The following is a 26,765-nucleotide window of genomic DNA, read 5'->3' as shown; positions in this document are numbered from 1 at the left end:
CACGTCACAATGAAACCACGCCGCTCTGTGACGTACTCTGGTTATTCCCGCCCCTTTATGTAATGAGACTTATGTTTACCACGAGTCGGGGCGGCAACGGTAAAGGGGCGGGGAGAGAAGCTGTACAGTTGGGGGATCAAACTGAGGCGTCACTTGTGTAAAATAGGCGGGACGTAGAGGAAGGCGGTGCCTGGTCTCCGTTGGCAACGTGTGTGGCCGGCAGGGGGCCCTGCGCCGTTGCGTAAGCAGCGTATTCCCGAAGCCAGGTCTTCCCCTCCCCGCTCCAGTGCATTGCCGCGGCATGAGATCAGAGTGAGGACGCTCCGCTCTAATTATCAGCGGCTATCAGTGCTCTGCCGGCAGGAGCCCGCACACCGGACACGTACTGAGGGGGCTCTGCCCAGGGCAGGAGCGCCAGACATGGACGCGGGCATGGAGAAGGAATGCAGCGCACTGGGTGGACTCTTTCAGACCATTATGAACGATATGAAGGTGAGAATGTCTGCCAGGCGTGTACGGGGAAACTTCCATAACAAAGGAGGGAGCAGGGACAATGCAGTGTGGGTAACATGCAACCTGTTCCGCCAGCTCTGGAGTGTGTGACTGTCTTAGGCTCTATTTACTATGGACAGTGCTGGAGATATCCATAGACCAGCATGCTGTAGTGCATTATAAGCTGCCTACAGTGTGTTAGTGTATTCCTTTAACATATATGTCCCTGATGGGGCACCAATGCTGGGTGTCGCGCACACATGCCCCTGATGGGGCACCAATGCCCCTGATGGGGCACCAATGCCGGGTGTCGCGCACACATGCCCCTGATGGGGCATCAATGCCGGGTGTCGCGCACACATGCCCCTGATGGGGCATCAATGCCGGGTGTCGCGCACACATGCCCCTGATGGGGCACCAATGCAGGGTGTCGCGCACACATGCCCCTGATGGGGCACCAATGCAGGGTGTCGCGCACACATGCCCCTGATGGGTCACCAATGCAGGGTGTCACGCGTGCCCCTCATAGGCCACCAATACAGTGTCACATGTGACAACCTGCATTAGTGCCCTATCTAGTTTTGCAACACAAGATTGAATGGTCCAAAACTGCAATACATAATGTATTCTAAAATACTGCATCATGTAGTGTACAATTTTAGCACACAATGGTATGCTATATGTCAGCCCCAGTAATACTACAGCAGTGCACAAGAACCGCACACTTGTTCACATGATGCCAAGTACTAATGAATGGTTTGTTTAGGGTAAAAAAATTTTGCATGGTATTTAAAACATGTCTAATGTTGGACATTAAAATTCGTTCACACAAGTTCATGCCACCATTCAGTCAAGCACTCTTGCATGGGATCAGAACAGGAAAGGGTGTATGTATATGTTGTCAGGGATATTTATGGGGCAAATAAAGGTTCTTGTAACTTTAGTTTTTGTCTAAATTAGTAATAAAGTTGTATATTTTTTAGTTAATTTGCGGTAATGTTGATGCTATATAACTACGTAAATGTATTTTTCTTTTACCCCCCCCCATCCTCCTCCTCCTCTTCATCTTCAGTGTCTTGTCTTGTCTTTTTAACTTTACAAAAGCTGCATCTGTGATTTGTATCTGTATGTCTTTGTCTTTTTGCTAGTTTTATGTGTAAACTACACGTCTGGTTTTCAGACACACTCTTGTTGGATAAACAGTCTGTGTTTTGATTCAGCAATGGACTAATTCACTCCTGCTCCATGTGTGCACTTAGCTGTCATACTGCAGGGAAAGCCATCAAGGCAAAACGTACGTTGTGTTTTTTTTTATTTTTTTTAATATATATAAATCTCTTTGGTAAAAACAATTATATTGCAGACCTGAAAATGTAGCATCAGCAATTACGATTTTCCCTTCTGTATTTGCCTACTGTCAGTTATTATGTTTCAAAGTATCTTGTAAAATGAAAACCAGAGTTTAGTGATTTCCATAATCACTTTTTGTCTAAAATGTATAATAGATCTCCAGTTCACTACACAGAAATAGCATACATCTACTAGTTACCCTAATATAATGTCGAAATCTTAAATATTAATGTTGGAAGGAGAAATCTAAAAGGAGTAGGACTGCAGCTGTGTAAAGTAGCTATGTTAATCACCAACACATGATCACCAGGAGTATGGAGAGCAGCTGTCTGAGCCATTTGTTGGTTAGAAGTGTGTGCACTATGTTTTTCTGTCTGTCCTGCCAGCAGAAAGTGGGTTAAAGTACACATAGCTCAGTAGCGATTGTTGGTGTAACCCCCCTCCCCAGCATTTTAAAGTATTACGCAACTTCTGCTAGGGTAGCAATCCTGTCTAACATGAACCTAATGACTTGAGTCGAAGTTAGGAGACTATGCTACAAAATATTTGGAAGTCTGTATATGCTGTAGACACAATGTATATTAAGCAAATTCTGCGGCTTTACATAGAAATGCAAACAAACCTTTGTGAAAAAAATGAATTAAACAATATAAAATGTAAGTGTAAATTGCCTTATGAACACGCTGCAAATGAATATAGAAGTCTCCCTAGGACCCTCTTCCTCTGCACTAAGAGGACCATTGATGTATTATAACCATCACAAAGGAAGGCACAATGTTAAGTTATAGTACAATGTTAATAGCTCCGTAGTTGAGCTAAATGTCATTGGAGTTCCCCCAGCTGAGGACATTTGACCAGGGAAGGGATACCCACTATTTGAGTACAGGGGGTTAAAAAAGTGTTCTCCTGCATTTTGCATCAATTCTATAAATATGTAATAGTTAAAGGAGTCTCCGGTTATTGGATGGCTTTTTATCACCTTGCACCTGCTCTCCCTTAAATTTTAATAATCACCTTTTTTGCATTCTTTGAAGCTTCCTTCTGTGTTTTTCAGCCATGTATTCTTTATCATCAAAGTAAAATTTCATTGTACTGCGATGATCACACAGTGTAAAACTTGAAATACAACAGACTAGTAATGTCTCTTCTACTTCTTCTGTTTAATATCGTGTATAACAATCTCAAAAAGATGATTTGGTGAAAATTGTAAGGGGCCTCCACGTACTCAGTTGTATGCTTCCTATTGTGGTACTGATTGCCATTCTTTCTCTGATCGCTGTCAAAAATCAACAATACAGCAGCAGTAGTGAACATCTTTACACTGGTGATGTTACTTACACAGTTTAAATTAACTAATGTGTTGTCAAATTAGCACATACTAGTGCAAAATGTTTAGCTCTGTGCCGCGATGCCCGTCTGCGCACATATCGACTATGCTGTATATGTTGGTGCCAACACTGCATGTTTTCCCTCACCTCTGAGGTGCAAGGGAAATATTACGATGCAGGGAAAAAATTGTGAAAAGACTGTCTTTTGGAGGTGCCTGATCAGTAAATAGCTATACGCTGCTAAATCCTGTCTAATTGGGCACAATAAACACAAAAATAATGAATGGGTGTCCAAAACAATTGAATCACCCCTGTAAAGTGACTAAACCCGTGCGAAGTACTGGGCGTGCTGTGTTTGGATGTCCAAAGCCGAACTTTTAGCTGACTTCTGCTCTCCACCTCAGGAGGGTGAAAGCCCACAGGACTTGCGCCCATCGGTACAAATAATTAAATTGCTCCCATCACTTTAGGCGGGAGCTGCGGGCTGCTCGTAAAAAAAATATGCTCTAAATTATGCTCTTAAATGTTATTAAAAGGACTATTCATTTTTTAGTTTTTTTGTTTACTTCTTAATTCATGTTTATTAAGAACAGTTTGTTTTTGTCTATTAACAAGATAATCTGTTTATCACTGATTACTCAGTTATGACTGTAAAAATGATATTGCCAGAGTGGCAGACATAAGATGTAATATATCCAAAAATCTGGCATTTTACCAGCCCTGAAGGCATAGTTGTGTAGTCATGAACTAGAGATGTCATTCCTGTTTTTCTGCTTGCATCAGCTGCTAAGGTATTGGGAGTGGTTTTTGAAGCAGGTAAGAGAGGATTTGATTTATATAGCAATGTAATAAAATATAGTTTAACTCAACAACCTGATGATTTTCTCACACAGTCATGGTTACAGGACATTTAAGCTTTTGTCCTTTCTAGAAACTAGCTTTTAGGGGGGCGATTCAGTTTTTTTGGGGGCACCGTGATAATTAATGGGCGTCCAATGTAGCAAGTCAATTGTTTTTTGGTGCCCATTAATTATCGCACTTGGTGCACCCAATTAGACAGACAGACTGGGTTTGGCCATGTATAGCAGATAAAACTGTCTGATGTCCTGGTTAGTTCGCCCAAACCACAGACTTTTCGCACTTTTCTGCTCGCCATCAGTAGGGGGCAAGCAGAAATGCTGGCGTCCGTGGCCATTTTTGGGCAATATCTTCACTTTTGTAAACCCACAATTTAGTAAATATCCTAGGTTATTCAGGCACTGGATCAAACCAGTACCTTGCAATATAAAGGTGCTCCCATCAATTTTTTTGATAGCTGATGTGCACACATGAATATAGTGCTTAACAATAGCTATGATTTTTCATTATGTCTAATATAATTAGAATTAGTTTTTTTTAAAAACTTTTTGCATCATATTCCAGGAAATTGATGCATATTAGCAAGTATTACGTAAACATTTGTCTAGTACGTCAGAAGTGTATTAATACTAAGTATAAAAATAAAAAAAAATATTAAATTCTTTATATAGTAATTAATGGGCGTCCAATGTTGCAATTCAATTGTTTTGGCTGCCCATTATGGCGCTTGTTGTGCCCAAATAGACCAGGTTTGGCCACGTAAAACTGCTCAACCCATCTAAAGTCCTGGTTAAGATTTAGTGCACGTTTCTGCTCTGCTTCTCTGTCAGGTGCCCGGCACTGACAGCTGCTGGCGAAAACATTTTTAGCCCTCTTTAAGCCATTAATCAGTGACATTGCGTTTCATTTAAGATCCTGAAAAACCCTAAAATCTGTCTAGTGTCCACATATAACATGCTGATTAACCCTAGTTTAGCATAGCTGTATATCACTGTCTTGATATGTGGCTAGCAACACATCAAACAAGTGAATGCTAAGATTTTTTTTCTCCGCTTGTTTTTTAATTCAGTCCAAGGGGGTGATTTAATTGGGAGCGAGGTAAAAAAAAAAACCTTGCACCCAATTTTGGATTGCTGCAAGTATGTGTGCTCCCGATACCAGCGGTATCCAATTAAAATAAGTGGTCGCCGGGTTTTCAGATCTCAAAACCCTGTGGCACGTAAAAAAATAAAAGATTTGCACCTGTCTCAGGTGGCCTCCCCATCCATCTTGTCACCGGAGAGGGGATTGCTGGGAGGCTTTGGGTGCTGCTAGGAGACTTCAGGGCTGCTGGGAGATGTAGCTCTCCCAACGCCGGCTATAGGACACACACACACACTCATCCTGCTGCAGAAGATCCCGGCTCCTGACTTTGGATGCTTCAGATGGTGAGTAATTAAGCTAATTGGAAACTTCCAATTGCTCAGTTAGTCCTTAGGGGGGAGGGAGGGGGGGGGGGGGGTTTGCCGCTGGGGTCCCAGAACAAGTCCTGCTGATTTTTACTAAAATTAATGAATTTAGGAAAAATCAGACATGCTTCAGAGGTGCGTTTAAAAACAGGTGTCTTGAATTCTATAGAATTCGCCTTCGTCCCATTTTTAGTCCCATCATTGAATAGCAAACCCTGCTGTTGTGGGAAAAAACGCTGTGCCACTGGGTTTTTTACATTTCCCCACAAGTGGTTGATCAACCAACCAACCAGATAATGGCTTGTACAAGGTATGCCAAATTTTATATCCAAACTTTGCTACTTCCAGTTACTCCTACCCTGTGTATGCTTAAAAAGTCAGAACTATTTGGACTGAAAATGAAGGTGTATGAATAGCAAGTTATGGTTGAATTATAGTCTGATAGTGTTTGTACTTTATGCTATTGCACAGTTCATGTATTGTGCTTGTTAATAAGTTCCCAAGAATAAAGGCAAATAAACATGATAAGGATTCCTCCTGAAAGTGTTGGCTCTGTATCTCAAACAAACCTTGAGGGCTATGTTTGGTTCCAGCTAACAATCTGAAGACTTTTTTTTTTTTTTGCCTGCGTCTGATTTAAAAAAATAAAATACAAATCTGAAAACTTGTTAGTCTGGTTTTTTGTATCTCACAGTGAACCTCCAGACAGATCTATGACCAACATTGGCTGTCTTCCCTAGTGTTAAGGGCAAGAACTCCCTTGTGGTGCTGTGGCTACTATTTGAACTATGGTTGTCTCTATCCACCCTACAGACATATCATCCTATTTAGGGTTTATGCATTAAGCTGGGTACACACTGATAGATATATATCGCCTGTTCCATTGAAAGGCTATATATCTATCTATAGTGCATCGCCGGGTGGGTACAGTAGATATGTCTGTGAACGACATCGTCCTTGTTGAATGAGAATGCTCAAGACTTCATGTCTACAGTAGAGTGATAAGAAGGTGAGCACAATTCCTTGACATCTGTGTACATGTGGACTTAGATGCTGGCACTTGACTGGAGTAAAAAAAATAAGGCAGTTTGACTTTGGAAGCAAGAGTACAATACCTAAGGACTGAGCCATAATGCATTAATATTATGTATTGTATCCTATTTTTGGCCTTTGTAATCTTTCAAAATTATCCCTGCATTTTCCTCCAATGAGATGAAATTTTTATTTTTTATAATATCTGTATTATTATAGATATATTTTGTCTCTTGATTTTTGATTGCAGTTCATTACATGATGTTAGGGCTATAAATGTAAGACGTGCCTTTTCAGCAAGTACTTGTGTTGTATTTGAAATTAAATGTGGCACAACTAAACTTTATAGTAAATACCCACTGGCTGAAGGCCCCCATACATCAGAGATTGATTGCAGCAATCGTGCAATTTGCAATCGATTGTGTATACAAATCTTTCCCTTTTTCAATCGATTGTGGCATCTCTGCAATCCGCAATCGATTGAAAAAGGGAAAGATTTGTATACACAATCGATTGCAAATTGCACGATTGCTGCAATCAATCTCTGATGTATATTTTATAGGGGAAATTCAATTCTTCACGATGTGCAGCTGTGATGTCTGATTGCGCACAGTACCTCTTATTACTGCTCTTCACTCGCTTTCCTGTACACCTCTATGGGGTGCAAGGGAAAATGAGTGATGATACATTGCCGCAGAGTGCCTTCACCACTGTTCCAGTGTATGAATTGGCGGAGATAACCATTAACTACTTTGTGCCACTTATGACTGTTATGAAAATTGGTTGAGCTTGGCTACATAGCAGGAGTACCTACATTGTAAAACATACAAACATACTTTTGTCATGGTTTGTGAACCTTTTATGCTGCCCATAATGGTGACCATACTAATCGACAAAAATTGAGTCCAATGTGAACTGGCAGGATGAAAATCCAGTCATCTGAGTACTATCTCAATCAGTGCATCTGAGGTCATATGTTGTCCCAAGTGGTGGTGGGATAGTGCGCTGCTAAGACAGGAACTGATATGTCATTCAATATTCTCTATGTAAAGTGTTGTTTAATATGTTGGGGCTGAATAAAGAATGTTAATAAATAGTAAACATTACGGTCTGGTTTTTCAGCTTGGCACTTCAATGACAATCTCTTTGCGATTTTGTTCTCCATGTGTATCATCAATTTGCTCATAGATGTGATCAGCCTGAAGGACTCTTGCCAATATGTGGCCAGAATTTTGTATCGTACAAGCTGACTTTTAATACAAGACCAACTTTTTACTTTATATTTATTGGCCACTTATTACATTTTGATGTAAATGTGATGCTTTCTTTTCATCAGTGATTACAATCTGCACAGGGAAAAATAGAGCATGTGTTGGAGGTGTCTGTCTGCTTTGAAATGCACAATGCTCTGGAATTACAGGCAACACTCAAAAGTAGCCCATGGATGACCTCCCTGCAGTGCCCTTGTACTGTCTGCTAAAGATAAAACACTCACAGAACTGAGTGTCTCCTAAACCAGAGATATGATGTGTGAATTCCCAAATTATCCTCTAACCTCTACACGTGGAGAGGATGGCTTGGTGAGAGTTTACTGTGCAAAAAAAAAAAAAATATATATATATATATATATTTTAAAAAAATCAGACACACGTGTGTGTGTATATATAATATTGCATAGCGTCCGGCTCTTCCAGTTAGAGATTAACTTGGCCCAGTGGACGCGTATAAAAAGCTCATACTTACCCACAGGACGTGGCTCTTATATTCGACTTTATGTTGTGTGCCGGTGTAACAGAGGCACTGAAACGTTGCTGTACATATTGCACCATTAAAGTCTGATAAAAGTACCACGAGTGCCGCGTCCTGTGGATAAGTATATATGTATGTGTACATGATCTGAAGCCTTTTAGCCTTTTGCAGGAGATTTCTGTGATCCCTCCTGCATTAGGCTATTACTATATAGCCCTGATACTTAAAACATGGAAATTGAAGTTTGATACATATGTCCAAAAGTATTTAACATGGATTATTCAGATTGCATGTGATATAAACTGTTTTTAGTTTTGCATTACTGTTTATAAGTCATAACATGTTTTATCTACTTATTTACATTTTGTTTTTAGCTAGATGATTAGTTAATCCATTAATTAGTATGCTACTGAAACCGCACATTACAATACAACCTATCACTTTAAGCGCAGTGATCATATGTTTCTCTATGGTGGCACATAACAGACCTTTAATGCTTGTTCAGATATAGCATTTTCTCACATTACATTCTGTATGGAATAAGACACAAGGAAAACTGACAGTCCAACAGGGTCAGCTCTTTCATTTTGGTGGGTGAACGCATCTGCTGTTCACGCAGCAGGTTGTATTTTAAACCGCTAGTCGCACAGAAACACTGAAATAGTGACCTTTTTTTCTAGTCTGCTCTGCCTAAAGAGTAAAATGTTCTCTTGGTGCTGTTCTGTTTCCTTGGATACGATACAGTATATTGTATATGGACTTCTCTCCAACTGCTGTGACACTGAGAGCAACATGGGTTACCTGATCCTGGTGTAGGGCTTCTGAGTAGGATTTGGAACTTTTTTTATATTTGTATGAAGATAAATTCCAAATACTACTAAAAAGGTATTAGCTTGTTGCTTTGCTTTAATCTCCATTTAACAAAGGCAGGTGTGTGTGTGTGTGTGTGTGTGTGTGTGTGTGTGTGTGTGTGTGTGTGTGTGTGTGTGTGTGTGTGTGTGTGTGTGTGTGTGTGTGTGTGTGTGTGTGTGTGTGTGTGTGTGTGTGTGTGTTGTCTATGTTAGCACTTGCTAATCATGCATACATCCCACAGAAGGGAGTGCCAGGCTAAATTAAGAAAACAGTCATGGACTCGCAACCTCATTTTAAAGCAATATTAATATATCTGTAGGAATTAGCTGCTTCGTACAAAGGCGTGTATTAACTACATTCAACTTTCATATGTGTACTGTGATCATTGTGCCACTAACATACTTTTTTTTTTTTTTAACTTGCTGGGGGAAAAAAAAAAATCTACCCAAGCCTGCTTTAATCAGTGAGACAAAAGCAATGCAATGTGCCCACCAGTGTCTGCGGCGTGGTTGACGAAGTCCTTGACAACTCCCATAGTAATTTGTAAACTAATCTCATTCCTTTAGCAACTGAGCATGTCGCAAAGGAAGCTGGAGACGTTTCTTATCATAGCAGGGTCACCTACCAATGATAAATAGGATGGGTCTTCCTATCTTTCATTTTTTTTTAAAAAAAATGTTCATTTATTTTTTTATTTTGAGCTAGACCAATAACTGCTCTGTGGTGAAACTACCTACAGTACAAGAAGTGAGTCTGGCCCTGATGGCAGAGGCAACATGTAACACAGATCATACTGTAGTTCCGCTCATTAGAGAGTGTGGCTTGTTGTAGGCTGCTATAGAGTTTTGGTTAAGATCCATCTAGGGATGTAGTCGGCTATGCCAAGTGGTCCTCTGTATAGCAAGAAGCACCAGATTAGAACTGACTCTTCAATAGCAATCAAGTGGTGACTGAAACTTTTTATACCAATGTTACACCAAAGTCCCAGTTCTTACACTGCAACGCATCGTTCACACTGGAGCCGGCTCTCCGGCGCAGATGAGCAGCGCTTCTTACCCTCCCTCCCCCTCCGCGACCCCCTTACCTTACTCCGAAGCGGTCCAGAGGCAGGGAGGGCGGGTGGGGTGCACTGCTCCGTTCTGGTTGGCCCGGCAGTGGAGGCTTGGAGATGTCATCTGAAAAGACCACTGGAGCCGGCCAATTGGACGGCATGCGGCGCGACCCGGGTCACCGTGACCTGGGTTGCACCGTTTACACTGCAGGGTGACACGTGAATGACCCTTGCCCAACCCTGCGAGCCAGCTGGGTCGGAACCCCGAGTTACTGGACCCGGGTTGATCCGTTTACACCGCCAAAAATCCTAGGTTGATGCGCGTTCACGTGCATCAACCCGGGATCTTTACGTCGGTGTAAAAAGGGTATTGGTTGCACATGCTTCTCACCCTGCCTGCCCCCTTTTTTATATATATATATATATATATATATATATATTATAATATAATTTCTTGCTAAAAGTCTGAAGCAGTATATCATGGCCACTTCATGTTGACATATATATATATATAATTTTATTTTTTGGTTGTTTGGTGGTTGCGGTGACCCTTATGGTTACGGTACGGTGATATCCTTGCTGTGGGCATGAATCTCCCACCAATTAGTCACACGTGAGGGCTTGCCCAGCACTAACAGAGATGCTGAGCTTCCCTCAAGCTCTCCCCCCCACTGTGTATAGATGCCATGCGCAAGGCATCTTTTCATCCTGCGACGTTCGGTAATCACAACTTTTCCCACCCGTGGAACACTGCTGCCCACGAATGGGAAAGGCACAGGGCAGGCTGCTTAAGCGGGGCACTGTTATAAGGGAAGGGTGCATTTTGACACTTAAAAATCTGGCAGAGCACGGCGCCCCGCTAAAACAGCCTAGCCGGAGCCCAATTTATTTGGTAGGCAGATATTTTTTCGGTGCCCCTTGTGGTACTTTTGCGCATGCTGAAGGTGCACGTCCAAAAATATTAAGGCTAGTCTGCCTCTTCTGTGTCTCCATCCCAGCCCCCCTTCTGTGTGTCCAGCCACAGCCAGCACCCACACTTGCCACCTTCTTGTTCCTCTAAGTCCTACTCCCCATGCGACTCCTCTTTTAGTGGCGCGGTGTGATGTCATATCATCATGCACCAGGGCTCAAACAAAAAAATCTTTATTGCGGGCAGCTGGTGGGAATGTAGGCGGGCAGCGGGATTGCGGACAGGCCCCCCTCTCTGTCAGAGATCCACAACAGATAGAAATCCATAGGTTGCCTGTCTAGCCTAATGCATATAATTTTGTTTATTATTTTGTTGGGAATCTACATCTATTTTAGAAATCAGATCCATTGTGCGAACGTGTGACACTCAAAAAACCAGCTTAAAGTGCTTATATCATCCAAGTCCCAATCAAATTATATAATATTAGGAACCCCTAACAATGTAATTTGTAAGAATAAAAACAAATATGGATGCCACTGGTATTTTTGTAAGTTGGAACATGGGCCTACTGCCCAAAACAACATTAGTCTTGTGCATATGGGAAAAAACACTTTCCTGATCAGTCCCTTTTTTCAAATAACTACAGATAACTCTATGTACAATGAAAGGCACTTCCTAAAACGCTCTACTCATAACAGACACACAGCACTTTAATATAAGAAAACTTTTGGGGAGACTGTCAGAAATGAAGATTACAGGTTTATTGTGGGATATTTTTCCCTAACACAGGAGGCCTTCTAGTCCGATAAGTTATTTATTTTGTAAACATGTCAAAACCGAGGATTCTTTCATAGGAGAAGCACGTTTCTCGAAGCACATTAGACTGGGTTGTATTGATGAGATCACATACAATGTCAAACACCTACATTTTTGTCATGTTATAATGATATTGTGAATGTTAAACTCTTTATTTCAATGGTCTTCTTACCTACATTGTGTCTGTAACTTGTAAAATAACAAGTGGTTTGGCACTGGTAATCCACTTAGCACTTCCAGTAAGTAGCATGCTTTTCTCTCCAATAAACAGAAATCCTTTTGGTTGTGACAGCTGTGCAAACCTTCAGATGTACCATTACATTGTTTTAGTATACCTAGGTTAATATATGGATATATGGGTCTTGCACCTTTTTGTTTTAATAGCTGTATCAGTACTACAACATAGCATTGCCCTTATCCAACTTACACTTTAGGTTTCTCCAAATACCTTGTTTTGCTAAATTCTGGTAATCACCTCATGCTAGAAGCCTCCATGTTGTTGGTGAACGTCTTTGCCCATGACACTCCCTGATTGTTAGTAGCAGGACTGAGCTAGATCATGTTTTTCTGTCTTTTATGGGAAGAACTAATGTTCGAAAGAATGCAGGCCTCAAGTTTATGTAGGAATGAATGCCTTGCTCTTCAGTGATGTTACTAGTTCTTAGTGACTTGATGGACCACAGTCTTATGAATATTGTCTCATAAAATGGCTGACTGCACTGTGTAAGGGCAATAAGTGCAGGGCCACTCAGCCTCATAAACAGAAGATGGCTTGTTTTAAAGAGGTATTACTAATGTTCACAAATGTATGTTTAAAGCTGCATACACACACAACGATTTAGTTAATGAACGATTTTAGTAAACTATTTTCTCCCTTGAAAAAATTAACTAAAATCGTTTACTAAAGTTGTTCATTTACTATGTTCATTCAAATGTAATGAACGATTTTCTAGAACTACAAACGATTTTTGCATATTCCCTTACTGAAAATCGTTAAGTTGACAAGTCTGACTGAACTACAAACGTGATCGCGCGTGAACGAAAACCGTTCATCGTTTGACTCAGAAAGTGAACGATTTTTGCAAACTATTATCGTTAAACGATATCGTTTAACGATAATCGTTCAAAAAATCGTTGTGTGTATGCACCTTTAGTATCAGAACCGTAGATTTTACATAAATGGAATGTGAAGCTCTTTCAATGCACAGGAACTTGCACATATTGGTAGTTTATATGTTGTTTAACGTGTTTTAAGTATCCGCCTTAGACAGCTTTAGGTAGGATATAGCTCTGTGACCATGTTATAGAACAAAATTGAATGATTGCTTTACATTACCAAGCAATAATTTTGTAAACCAATCATCTTCTGAAATGAATGCCTAATTTGATATAGTGAAAGCTACATGTCCGTTTTAGTTGTGTTTTATCAAATGGTTGTTGCATACTGATTAGGTTGTTCCTGCTGCTTGGCCCGAGCTTCATATGTAAATAGCCATATTGGATAACATCCAGGTCACTTCTGGTGTCATCAACACCTGTTAGTGGGGTCGGAAGATGACTGTACACATTGACTGATAGAACACCTGTTTGAGGGGCACTAGATGACTGTACACATGGCCTGATAAAGGTCATCTATTGACCATATTTTCATATTTGATATTGATACTCAATAATATGATTTGTCTCCATGTGCTGCAATCTTGGGTCTGTTGATATTGCGACATGGAATCACCAAAAGTTAATGCATGCCTTCACAATTGATCTGTCTGTATATACTTAAGAAACTGACATTGTGTCCTTTTGAAAAAAATGGGGCAGATTCTATTAAACGTGATGTCCCGTAGGAGCCTTTTTGTGCATAATGACTACTGTGGTACTGTAAACATTCATTTTTGAGCAGATATAAGATGCTGCATACAAGTAAAATCGCGCTGTAGCACATCGCATAAGACTCCTCTACAAGCTTAATTGAATCTTCCCCATTTGAGTTTTGATAACTTTAAGATTGGCTGTACATAATTAGATTTGACATGACCATAAAAGTAGTGATAAATCTCTGCTGTGGGAGTGTCTTAAGCTGCATTAGCTTTGCATGTGTCGCAGTAAGTAATAAAGCTATTGTCACAATTATAAACTCATAAAAATGAACCAGTAATGCTTTTTTACTGATGGCATAGGCGAAGTATGCTGTGACCAATACATTGAGATATTTATTGAACTATAAAACCCCCACTTTGACCTATTATTTCATGGCCTGTAAAAGCCGAGAAATTTGGAAACGTTAGTCTCTCGGCCACACTTCAATCTGAGCGTCCTGCTTAGCCATTCGTCTGTTTACTTTGTCTTTATTTGCGTATCAACCTCAAATTTAGAGGACCAGGTAAAGGGTGGTTTTGTTTATCTCCATCCACTAGGGGGGACACTGGAGTCTCAGTACAGTGTGGTATAGATGTGGGATAACCGGGAGCTGGCACTTTAATAAATCGGAATAGTAGCTAGCTTCCCCCCCCCCTCTATACCCCCCCTACAGGTCAGTCTTAATTTTATGCCAAGTGAGCTGGTCACATACAAAGAGCTCTCTGCTAAAAATCAAGGATCCTCGGTCAGCAAGAGGATAAGACAGGCTCACTGCCCCTGCCTATCTGCTTCGTTGGAGCTGCGGGGTAGACCTCACTGCCGCTGCTTGCAGTGTGCGCTGGGGTTCTCAGCTACAGAGACCACTGTCTCTGGGGGATACCCAGACGCGCTGCGTGTAGTGCTCGTCGCGGCCCCCCATTAGCTCCGCCCGCCGCCGGCAGCATTTGGCAGCAAGAAGGTTAGTGACTCCTGGCACCCTGAGTAGCAGGGTGGCCCAGAGAAAATGACAGGCGGGCATTAAAAAGCAGCAAGGGCGGAGCCTACCACACAGTTCTACTCCTGCCTCTCAGCTACCCCAGCGCTCCCAGAAGGAGGCTGGTGGCCATTTTAGAAGACACAGGCTGCTGACAAACGCAGAAGAGAGACCTGTCTGCCCAGATTGTGACTGCACAGTGGAGTTAGACTTGTGAAGAGCAGGTTAGACTGTGTTTACACAGCAATTACAGTACATTATAGTGTTACACATCGCTGGTCGGGCTGGGTTAATAGCATAATCTCCTTCTATGCCCTTAATCTCTTCCTTCTAAACAGTCTCTCTGTGTGTATCACTACCTTTTCTCTGTGTGTGTGTGTGTGTGAACAGTGAATTGCTAACATGACTTCAACGGGGTCTAAGGCTGCACAAAAAGCTTTCTCCTGTAAGTATTTTGCAGAGAAGTTTACACAGGGATTATCATCCAGTTCCCTGTTGTGGGAGAAGTGTGTTTCAGAAACACAGACTGCAGCATCCCCACAACACCCTATTTGGGTTGATCAAATTACATCAGTCATGTCTCAAATGTCTGCAGAGCTGGAAGCTTCTCGCAGGGAGAGAGAGAGGTTGAAAGATCTCAGAGGTCTGCCTTCTCTGAACCAGACTAGGCGCGGTCTTTAGCCAGGTCTGTAGAAGGGCTCACAAGGGTTATGTCAGCCAAGGTTCCTCCTGTGGCATCGTCCTCTAGTGTCCCTGCTATGAGACTAATACCAAATCCCCTTATGTGGGATGAACCAGAAGAGGACAACATGCCTGATACAGAGGAAGGGGATGAACGGGCGCCAGAGGAACCGGAGCCTGTATCTCATGGTGTAGAGGCGCTGATTGCAGCTATACGCCAGGTGTTACATGTTGAGGACATGGACCCTGTGGAATTTAGGCCGTCTATTTTTAATAAGAAACAAAAACTAGCAGCCTCCTTTCCAGTGTTTGTTAAATTGGACGAGATCATTACCTCAGCATGGAAATGCCCAGATAAAGTTTCAGATCTCACGTAAAATTTTATCCTACTATCCCTTTCCTGCAGAGAGCAGGACATTATGTGAAACACCTCCTTCAGTGGACCCCCTTCAGTGTCACGTCTGTCTAAAAAAGACGGTGCTCCCTGTTCCAGGAGCAGTTTCTTTAAAGGAGTCTTCTGACAGGAAGTTAGGAACTACCTAAAAGTCTATGTACGCTGTAGCGGGGGTGTCCCTTTGACCCGCATTAGTCAGCTGTTGGGTCAATAAGGCGGTGGAAGCATGGGCTACGCTGCTTGCTGTGGGCATAAAGACTGGTGTTATGGCGGAGGATCTGGTTCCTCTAGCGGAACAGATTGCAGTGTCTGCTTCTTTTCTTGGAGAGGCTTCAAAAGATATTTGTAGTCTTTTCTCTAGATCCTCGGCTTTGGCTGTCTCAGCCCGCAGAGCCCTGTGGCTGAGACAATGGCAGGCGGATGCGGATTCTAAGAGAGCCGTGGAAGCGCTTCCATTCACAGGGGAAGCTCTGTTTGGAACGGAACTGTATAAGTGGATATCTCAAGCCACAGGTGGTGAGTCCCACTTATCTCCCATCTGCTGCTTCTTCTCCTAGGAAACCCTTTGCTGGACCGTCCTTTTGGTCCTGTCATATCCCAGGGAGATTCAGGGGTCGAGGCAGAGGAGCTCCCGCTATCTCCTGTGGTTCCAGAGGCAGGGGTAGAGCCACTGCATCCTCCCAGCAGGATTAAGTCTTCAGTTAAGCCTCTGGAATGACACGCTCCCTTCTCTCCTGGGGGACCCCAAGGTGGGAGCTCGCCTTCGCAATTTCGAAGAAGTTTGGATCAAGTCTTGCCAGGACGCGTGGGTCCGGGACATCATTATTCAGGGGTTGAAGTTGAATTTTCAGATCCAACCTCCTCCTCGTTTTTTCACAACCGGTTTGCCGGCATCAGCGGATAAACGGGTTGTAATACAGGAAGCAATAGAAAAGCTACGGTCTTCTCGAGTAATAGTGCATGTCCTTTCCATCAGCAAGGTCAAGGCTTTTATTCCAGCTTGTTTGTAGTTCCCAAGCCGGACGGCTCAGTGAGACCCATTCTGAACTTGAAACATCTCAATCCTTATTTGCGGACCTTCAAGTTCAAAATGGAGTCCCTGCAGTCTGCCATTGCAGGGCTCGAGAGGGACGAGTTTCTTGTATCCTTGGACATAAAGGATGCCTATCTCCACAGTGCGGGCCTCTCATTTTCAATTTCAGGCCTTACCTTCCAGTCTTTCATCAGCACCAAGAGTGTTCACGAAGGTCATGGCAGTAATGATGGCCCTTCTTCGGATTCAATGGGTTACTATTGTTCCGTACTTGGACGACCTGCTTCTCAAGGCTCCGTCAGTCACTCAATTACTGCAGGACATCCGGGTAACAGAGTTTTCTGTTACATCATGGATGGATCCTGAATTACCAAAAATCTCATCTACAGCCTAATCAGCGTCTGCCTTTCCTAGGGATGATTTTGGACACGTTAGAGCAGAAGGTATTTCTTACGCAGGAAAAGGTCACCTTCATCCAACACATGGTACGATTGATACTGCGTCATCGCAGGGTGTCAGTACACCTGTGTGTTCGCCTTCTGGGGAAGATGGTTGCGACCTTCGAGTCCATCCAATACGGGAGGTTCCATGCCCGTCCATTCCAACTGGACCTCCTCTCTGTGGTCAGGGTCCCACCTTTTTTTTTACCAGTGAGTTCAACTGTAACCCAGGACTCGAACATCTCTCCTTTGGTGGCTGAATTTCTCTCAGCTATTGGCAGTCAAGCGGTTTGCAATGTGGGAATGGATTCTCCTCACCACAGACGTCCGTCTGAGAGGATGGGGGGCAGTGACTCGGGGAAGACACTTTCAGGGCCGCTGTACTTGACTGAAGGCGGTACTGCCCATAAACATTCTGGAGCTAAGGACCGTGTTCTATGCTCTTCAGGTAGCACATCCTTTGATGGCACGGCCCTTCAACAGAGTGCAGTCCGACAATGCCACGGCTGTGGCGTACATCAACAGACAAAGCGGCACCAAGAGTCGGTCCGCCATGAGGGAGCTAAGCCGCATTCTTCTCTGGGCAGAGGAATTTGCTGTAGCGAAATCAGCAATTTTCATCCCAGGGGTAGAAAATTGGGAGGCCAACTACCTCAGTCGACAAGACATTCATCCAGGAGAATGGATGCTCAATCCACAGATCTTTCAAGAACTGATTCAGCGTTGGGGTCTCCCTCAGGTCACAACCTCCGTTTGTACCTCCAACAGCCCCATGGGATCTGGATTTGGTCCTCTCTTTTCTCCAGTCTTCCATATTTGAACCTTTACAGACTGTGGAATTTTTTAATTTTTATCATGTATCAGTGGTTCTCCTTTTGGCGCTTGCCTCTGCTAGGTGTGTCTGAGCTAGGGGTGCTTTCTTGTCGTCCGCCTTACCTTATTTTTCATGAGGATAGGGCTGAGCTACGTACACAGTTATCTTTTTTGCCTAAGGTAGTGTCTGCGTTTCACATCAACCAAACGATATTGGTTCCTGTGTTAAAGACGATTCTTCGGCTTCCAGATCCCTAGACGTTGTCCGGACTGTTCGGATTTATATTGATAGGACTGCATCCCTCCAGAAGTCGAATACGCTGTTTGTTCAATATGATATGGCGCGTCCGGGCTGGCCGGCTTCTAAGACTACTGTTTCTAGATAGGCTTGTCTGATTGGCTGCATCAAAACAACCTCCTACTTCAATCACAGCACGTTCTACGTGCTCGGTGGGTCCTTCGTGGGCGGCTGCCCGCAGTGTTTTCCTGACTCTGCTTTGTCGGGCGGCCACTTGGTCAGGCCGGCATACTTTTTGCAAAGTTTTACTGTTTTGACACGTTTGCGGCATGTGCTTCACAGTATGGCCGTGCTGTTTTGCAAGGTTCTCTGCGCTCTCTCGCCTGGGACGTGAGCTCTGGGACATCCCCACTGTACTGAGACTCCAGTGTCCCCTAGTGGATGAAGGAGAAAACAGGATTTTGGTACTTACCGATAAAGCCCTTTCTCCAATTCCAAAGGGGACACTGGACGCCCACCCGGCGCTGTACCTCCTGCATTGGTTACTGTTCTTCCTGGTTTGGACAGTCGTTTTTTCTTCAAGGTCTGCTTGATTTGTTTTCATATTTTCTTGTTTGTTAATGTATGTTCTAGCTTCTCTTCTCTACTATTCTGTTTTCCAGCTTTCCTTGGGCACAGTTTCTTAAGACACACCTGTAGGGGGGTATAGAGGGGGTGGAGCTCGCTACTATTCAGATTGTGCCAGCTCCCGGTTATCCCACATCTATACCCCACTATAGTGAGAGTTCCAGTGTCCCCTGTGGAATCAGAGAAAAGGATTTATCGTAAGTACCAAAAATCTTGTTTTCACAAATACAGAAATGGTAAAAATGAAATGATTGGAGGTGTATGATACCTAATTACAGACATTTGAGATATTATGAGACCTTTTGGTGTTGAATGTAAGTGGTCACAAACAAGTAATTTCTAACAGCCCATCACCGTTTATTTAGGTGGAAATTGATAACTTTTGGCTATTGCTAAAGTTGTTGCTGGTATTTTTCTAAATAAAGCTTGCATAGATTTCCCATACAAAACTGGCAACACATATTGCATTTGGGTCTATTCAAGAAAAATTTACATAGATTCATCAGTTGTCCCCAAATGACTGTTGTGATTGATCCAATTAACTCTCTAGAAACTAGGTTCAATCTTAATTGTGTTCCCGCTAGGCTGTTTTAGTGGGGCGCCGCGCCCTGACTGATTTTAAAAGGGCAGATTGCACCCTGTTCTTTTAGCTGCATCTCGCTAAAACAGCCTGCCCTGAGCCTTCCCCACCCGCGGGCCGCATCTATTCACTGTGAGTGGAGAGCTTGGGGGAAGGCCAGCACCTCAGATAGTGCTGGGCATGCCCTAAAGTGTGACAAATTGGAGGCAAGTCACAAGAACATGCCTCCCTGGTTGGTCACGCCCCCTTTTGGCTCTCACATAGACTCACTACCAGCACCCTCAGTGCCCTGCCCGCAATCTAGCGGTAACGCTAATCTTGAAATGACTGCCTTAAATTATACTGTTATGTACTTTTACACTTCAATGCACAAATTGACTATTTTGAATTTAAGACATTTAGGGGGTGATTCAGTTGTTAGCGCCAGCGGTTGTCAGTGCTAGGCACCCAGCAGAGCAATTTAATTGTTGCTCCGTTCGGGCACAATAGCCACCAGCGCTGGCATTTCAGCTTGCCTACTCCTGAGGAGGCGAGCAGAAATGTGCGATAAGTCCTGCTAAACCCGGTCTAATTTAGCTTGATAATTAATGGACTCTAAAACAATTGAATTGCAGCATTGGGTGCCCATTAATTATTGCACCTTAAAAAAACGATTTAATCGCTCCTTATAGGCCTGGTCACACCTGACAAGTTCCTCAAGATTGCACTCAAACATATTGAATAGTTTTATATGGACTTATTCCCACCATTTTGTTCTATAATAAAAGAACAGAAAAGATGCGCAGATCAGAGTAGATTGTTTAAAGGAGCAATCCACTAAAAAGCAATCAAAAGGGAAAGGGAAAAAAAATCAAAATATAGCGCTGATAGACAATCCTATATTTACATTTATTTAACATACAAATACTAAAACCAGAAACAAAGATACAGACTTTTTAAAAAGATAATAACAATGTTGCAGTTATAGCACATACATTGGAATGATAGCCTGCCTAAAGCTGCCCACACACACAGCGATATTTTACCCGATCTGGCCGATTCCGACGCATTGAAACGACAGATCGTGTAAAATATGGTCAAATCGTGAGGAAATCGTGAGTCCCCACTCACAATCATGATGCGATGCGCGTCCCGGCAGATCGCACATCACATCTTCAGATCTGCCGTGCTGTAGATCTGACAATGTCAAGTCAGGATGCACTGGAGTAGTTAGGAGGCACATTGGCAGCATTTTCAGACCAAATCGTGTGTAGGACTGCCGTGGAGCTCCCGGGGAGAGTTCAGGGGGGGGGAATCGTACACATCGTATGATTGAGATCACATCGCTATGTGTGTGGGCACCGTAACTGAATGGGTACATTAAACTGTATAACCACACCAGAATAAGAAACCTGCAAATTCCCAAATTTCTCAAGGGATATGTCCAGAATGATATAGGTCCCAAGGAACAAGTTGCTGCACCTAAACAAGTGGTCCAAGTCCAATTAAGGAACCAGATCCCGGTTAATGACTAAGGATCCCAGGGTCTGTATTTTAACTGTGTAGTAAATGGCAATTCAACCACATCAATTTAAGCTCCGTAGATCATATAGCCGGTATTTTAAACTCTGATTCCACTGCATAGCGTGTAATGTTCTTACCACATAGACCGGAAGCTCCGGCAGTAATATAGCAAACTGATGATAAAACGGCTTGAGGGCCTCCCGGACTGCTGCAGCAACGTGATCACTTTCCAAAGCAGACACTCCAAGTTGGAAGGTGTATAGTGACGCTCTAGGTGTCTGCAGTAATTACCGGCAAGAAGTTTATCTCCACTAGTATTGATGGAGTACAGAGGCCTTAGTATACTATAACAGTAGGCGGCAATTCAATAGTCTGTGCCCCAGCACCTTACCTGCATTTACCCATTCAGTTAGGCTGGCTATCGTTCCAATGTATGTGCTATAATTGCAACTTTGTTGTTTTTTATGAAAAAAAAATTTAAATCTGTATCTTTGTTTTTGTTTTTAGTATTTTTGTGTTGAATAAATGTAAATATGTCTATCAGGGCTATATTTTGATTTTTTTTTTTCCTCTTTGATTGCTTTTTCTTTCCAGGTTTTTTTTTTTTTAACCTAAATGCCACATTGGAAATTTTAGCTTGTTCTCATGCATTGATGCACACTACCAGTACAATAGTTTAGATCAGTGGTTCTCAAACTCTGTCCTCAGGATCCCACACAGTTCACTTTTTCCAGATCACCTAGCAGGTGCACAGGTGTAGTCATTACTCACTGACACATTTTAAAAGATCTACAGGTGGAGCTAATTATTGCACTTGTGATTCTGTGAGGAGACCTGGAAAACATGCACTGTTTGAGGTCCTGAGGACCGAGTTTGAGGACCTGTGGTTTAGATGTTTTGCGATTTGATGAAAGCAAAGTGCATGGAAGTACATTTATAACACTTTACTTTCTATGCCTTTGTTTATTTTCCAGGCACATTTGTGTGAGTTAGCCCTGAAAGATTTTTTTATTTTTTTATTTCAGGCCACACCCACCTTTTTGATACCATGACAGGTATCACTCTGGCTTTCAAATTTGCTTCACTAACAGGAAATATTTTATAATTAAACTTGCAGAAATGTTTGCTAGCTCCTTTGTCGTCTCTTCCCATCATTGTTCACCAAACTTCCTATTCAGCAGCAGCATTTTGTCAGACCGTTTTGCTCGCTTCACATCAGCTTACATTGTAGTATAAATGCTTTCTTTTGCCTAGTTTCTTCTAGATGCTATGACCAACTAGCAAAAATAGGGGCATATTTTCTACCAATGTGCGCGGACACAAAATCCCATTGCAACTAATAATGTATTTGCTTTCATAGTTTAATGTCTTTTAGATTATTTGAAGCTAATTGTTTCTCATGGGTCATTGCACATTAGATCTTTACTGGTGAATAACCTCCATGGAATGTTCATATCTGTTAAAAACAACTGGCTTAACCGATCATCTAATTCTGCTTATTAATGGAAAACTAATGAGAAATGAAGAAAAATGTTCTCATTATTATACTACAGTATTTTTTTATTATTGCCTAAAGGGACTCTAACCCTGTTTTTCTCTTCCCTTTGTGCATGTCTATTGTATATATTATCAGAGGAATGTATAAGGTATTCTTGTTATAGAACTTATCTGTCTATAATTGCAGCTACTCGTCTGCTTGCAGAGTTCTCTTTCCACCACAGTTGCTATTATTTCTCTGTTCTTCCCTCAATACCTTATCTCCACAGCTCCCCTGCCCATCTTTGATGTGTTGTAATCTTCTTACAGGAAAATACATTGTGGCTAGTGGTAAGGGATACGGTAAATGGGAGTGTGGAAGAGTGATAAAATATACCGTATTTACATTTACCTGTACTAGCCACAAATACAAATTAATTTTTTTTGTTTGACCTCTTAAGTATTAAGTCGAAGTTGAACTATGTAAATTCTGTTGCTTTAACGATGCGCACTCCCGCCCAATGATAACGATATCGTCCATCGGGCATGCATGCAGGCCAATCTGCACGATATCGTTAATATTCTATATGGGAGAACGATCATTGGTCGTTCATCGTTGGTGAATTCCTTGGTGTGTGGATGAACAAAATCGTTCATCCAGCACACCAGGAAATTCAAGGGGGATCATTTAGCGATATCGTTCGCTGAACAGATCGTCCCGTGTGTACCCAGCTTTACTCTCCAGGTTTGCGTTTATCCATATAATTATTTAAATATAAAGGTGCTAGGAATTATGTCAAGGAAGATTTATTGGTCATGTTTGCATCTATTGCACAGCTTATCTGTTTTCCCCAGATTTTAGTCCTGACTTCTCTCATGCTGTATGTCTTTGAAGCCAGGCATAGCTTACCCTCAGAAAAGGTTGCATTCTTAGAATATTTCCCTTCCAGCTATTTAAAAAAAAGTGAAACTTTACAACTGGCTTTTTGGTGATTTTCCTTCTGCAAAACAAAGACATCCAAAATGCCTATATACCAGATGCCTCTGCTCTTCCTTCCAACATTCTGCAGTAGAAGTTAAAGGACCTCCTTACATATTAAGTGGAGTTATCTGTAAATATTTTCCCTTGGGATCTCTTTAGATAGTGGCAATAAACAGTGTATTTTTTCAAACAGGTCATTGCACCGATGTACTCTGTTTGCTTGATATATGTTTTGGAGTTAGTTTAATAATTGCTGAACAAGTCTAATGTTTGCAAGTTGCTTTGTTCAGGAAAGTGCAATGATGGCTGGTAATGAAGTGTGTGGGAAATAAGCTGCATGCTTCCCAACATTTGAAGTTTGAAAGTCAGGCCAGTGAAGGCACGCCATGGTCATTTCAACTTTGCTCCATTTGCTTTATTGAAAGCATGAGAATTGTAGAATCTCTGGGTCTGATTAAATTCTGTGTGATGTGCCACTGAACATCATGTGTTGATCATCTGTGCACATATTTGCATATTATGGTAGGCACCAATATTGTGGGATTTCCTAGTCAACCCTATGCGGTGCACGGCAAAGCTTGCAATGATAATCATGATGTGCCATACCGTAACGGCACATTTCTGCTATCACTCACACTTGAAATGGCTTCTTTCTGTTATACCATTAAACAGTAGGAACAAGTTGGTATAATCAGAATGAGGGTTTAATTTCTACAGTAGTCAAAAAATGATTAGTCCCACAGGTTTAGGGATGTCACCCAGGCGCTTAGATTTCTGATTTTACCAGTGTTCACAGAGGTGGAATTCAATTGTTTTTTGGGTGGTGATGATTAATGGTGCGCCTGACTAAGCAACCTATTTGTTTTGGGTACCCATTAATCATTGCTCCCAAAAGCACTATGTTTAGCAGCCTAAAGCAGCTAAACCCATCTAAAGTCCTGTTGAGGATGCTGAAACCACTGCGCTGAAAACAGACTTTTCACTGATTTCTGCTTGCTACCTCAGAAGGCAGCAAGCAGAAATGTCTGCGCAGGCTGCTTTCGCACCCGAACAAAGCAACGATTGAGTTGCTCCGGTGGGTGCTCATTAATTAAGGCACCAAAAAAAGTTTGTAATCATCCCCCCCCCCCAGCGGGTAATCGCTTTTACAGTAACTGGTTAGAGTGAAGAAGGAATGCTTTTCCCCTCTGCGGAAATACACTAGAGTTCAAAGTGCTTATGTGGCCGTGATCGTTGTATGCATAGTACAAAGTTAACACATCTTTGTCAAGGTTTTGATGAGAAATTACAAAGTGTTTCCTAATTTTAGCATATTTTGGATGGCTATTGTAATGGACACCACTAAATATCCTACATATTAGAAGCTGGCGTCTTGCTGTCACTGAAGAAATGGAGGCTGAAAGGAAGTTGGATATTTCAGTATGACTCTATAAAATAAACTTGTGCATAAAAGAATACTTGAATAATATACAAATTTTTCTTTTATACAAGGAATAGTGTGGAAAATTCTTCTAAAAACAGGAATCAGTTAAGGTTGACTTAATTCTATGAGATGTTCTGGAATGGCAGATCATGTCCACCAGTATCTCCACTTTCTTTAAACCCATACAGGGAAAACTTGCGATGTCGGCACTACTGTGTACACAGTTGGGGCCCAGAGGCACATCACGCAGGATTTACTACCCTCTCCTCAATTGGTTACATGAATCATGTGGAAGCTGGTGTTCTTGTGAAAGGATATATTAAGGTGTCTATCCATTAGGCGACCTGAAAGTGTTCAGACCTTCAGGTCGCCGAAGTGCGGGCACCGCGCTGAACGGCGTTCCCTGAACGTCATTCAGTGAAGGAGCCCGACCTCATATCCCTGAACATTCCGAACCTGACGAGCATGATCAGTAGACAGTTGGGGACGGCAAGAACCCAGCGTGCACGCGCATCGCTCGCTGGTCCTTGCGGGCTATCCGGAAACCCGACTTTGTGAACAATGCGACCAAAATCAGGAGGTTTATGGATAATAGTCGAGTAATGGATAGGCACCTTTAGTTTGCTGGCCACAGAGCTGCACAAACTTTTGAACATGAGCATTTTTAAATCTTGGATTTGGGTAAAGCTGCACTAAATGAATATGCTTTGAAGAAAGATGTCCTTTTTATCTATGTATTTTCATTCACTGACTCGTTTACACATATAGTTTACAGTGGTTTATAAACTGCAGAACAGCTTTTTGATATGGAATCCGTGGTACGTTGAATAAAGTAAAAAAACATGAACTTACTGTGTGACAAACTTAACATTGAGTCAGCGCAATTATTTTAAACACTGTTTTTATTTTCCCCTTGATCATTTAATTTTTGTGAATTAAATGGAGGCAGTGGTAATAACTGCTGTTATTACATGGACTGCCAATACAATTATTCTGTTTATATATCCTTGCCTGTTACATATAAAAGAAGAAAAAAGTTTAAGTGACACTGTGCATTTAAGTGGACAGCATTTGGCAATAATAAATATTGCTGTGGACTAAGTGTATTTATATTGCAAGCTTTTGGTTTAAAGGGACATTTTATTTGTGGCAATTCGGTGAGCTCTCATTTCCCCAGCTCCAAAAAAGACCTCTTGGCTGTTCAAACTGATTTTGTCCCATTTTTAAAAAGTTGAAAGACAAATTGTTTTTCCAGTGTGGCCGGAGACAGTTAATTTGTGTGTGGGCTTATAACAATCTACGTAGGCAAACTGTGGCGTTGTCAAATACGATGAAAAATACGGATAGCAGCTTAAATAGATTATAAATCATTTGAAGCATTGACTTTAATGGCATTAATGTTTTTTTTTTTGTTTTTTTTCTTTAAATTTTTTTTCTTTATTTTTATAACTAGTGAGGGCACAATTCTGAAGTAGATATTGATATTGTGGAAGAAATTTAACTACTACTAAACATAGCACAATTATTTAAATGTCCGGGAGATATTCCTGGAGACTTATGAATAGTAGCAGTCGTCATTTTTGTAAGCCATGTTTAACTCCTTCTGAACATATAGAAAATGTCCACATCTGTTACACTTTCATGACTTTTATGTTTTTTTTAAATAAAAAATGTAAATTCAAAATCTAGTATTTGTTAGAAATCACTATTAAAATATTTGCTCTTGCTTATTTGCGGTGTGCCAAATTCCCAGGGTTCATAAAACCTCACCCAGTCCCATGCTGGTGTCCTATTGACCAGGCTTGCTCGCAGTGTTGCTCTCCTGTGTAACTCTAGGGAGCAAATGACACGTGAGCTAG

At 41.9% G+C, this 26,765-nt stretch overlaps 1 protein-coding gene across 2 annotated transcripts in view; it reads left to right on the top strand.

Annotated features, from left to right (window-relative positions):
• Nucleotides 1-204: 204 nt before the first annotated feature.
• LOC148514993 (protein MTSS 1-like) overlaps nucleotides 205-26,765 on the top strand; it is a 166,058-nt gene continuing 139,497 nt past the window's right edge. For both annotated transcript variants that reach the window (XM_088480706.1, XM_088480705.1), the window contains exon 1: nucleotides 205-492. In XM_088480706.1, coding sequence (XP_088336832.1) covers nucleotides 421-492 — 72 coding nt within the window. In that variant the 5' untranslated portion in view covers nucleotides 205-420. The remainder of the gene's footprint in view (nucleotides 493-26,765) is intronic.

Source organism: Taudactylus pleione, unplaced genomic scaffold (genome assembly GCF_031769625.1).
Source record: "Taudactylus pleione unplaced genomic scaffold, aTauple2 ptg000256l, whole genome shotgun sequence".
Taxonomy (NCBI): Eukaryota; Metazoa; Chordata; class Amphibia; order Anura; family Myobatrachidae; genus Taudactylus; species Taudactylus pleione.
This window is presented reverse-complemented; position numbering and strand designations above follow the sequence as displayed.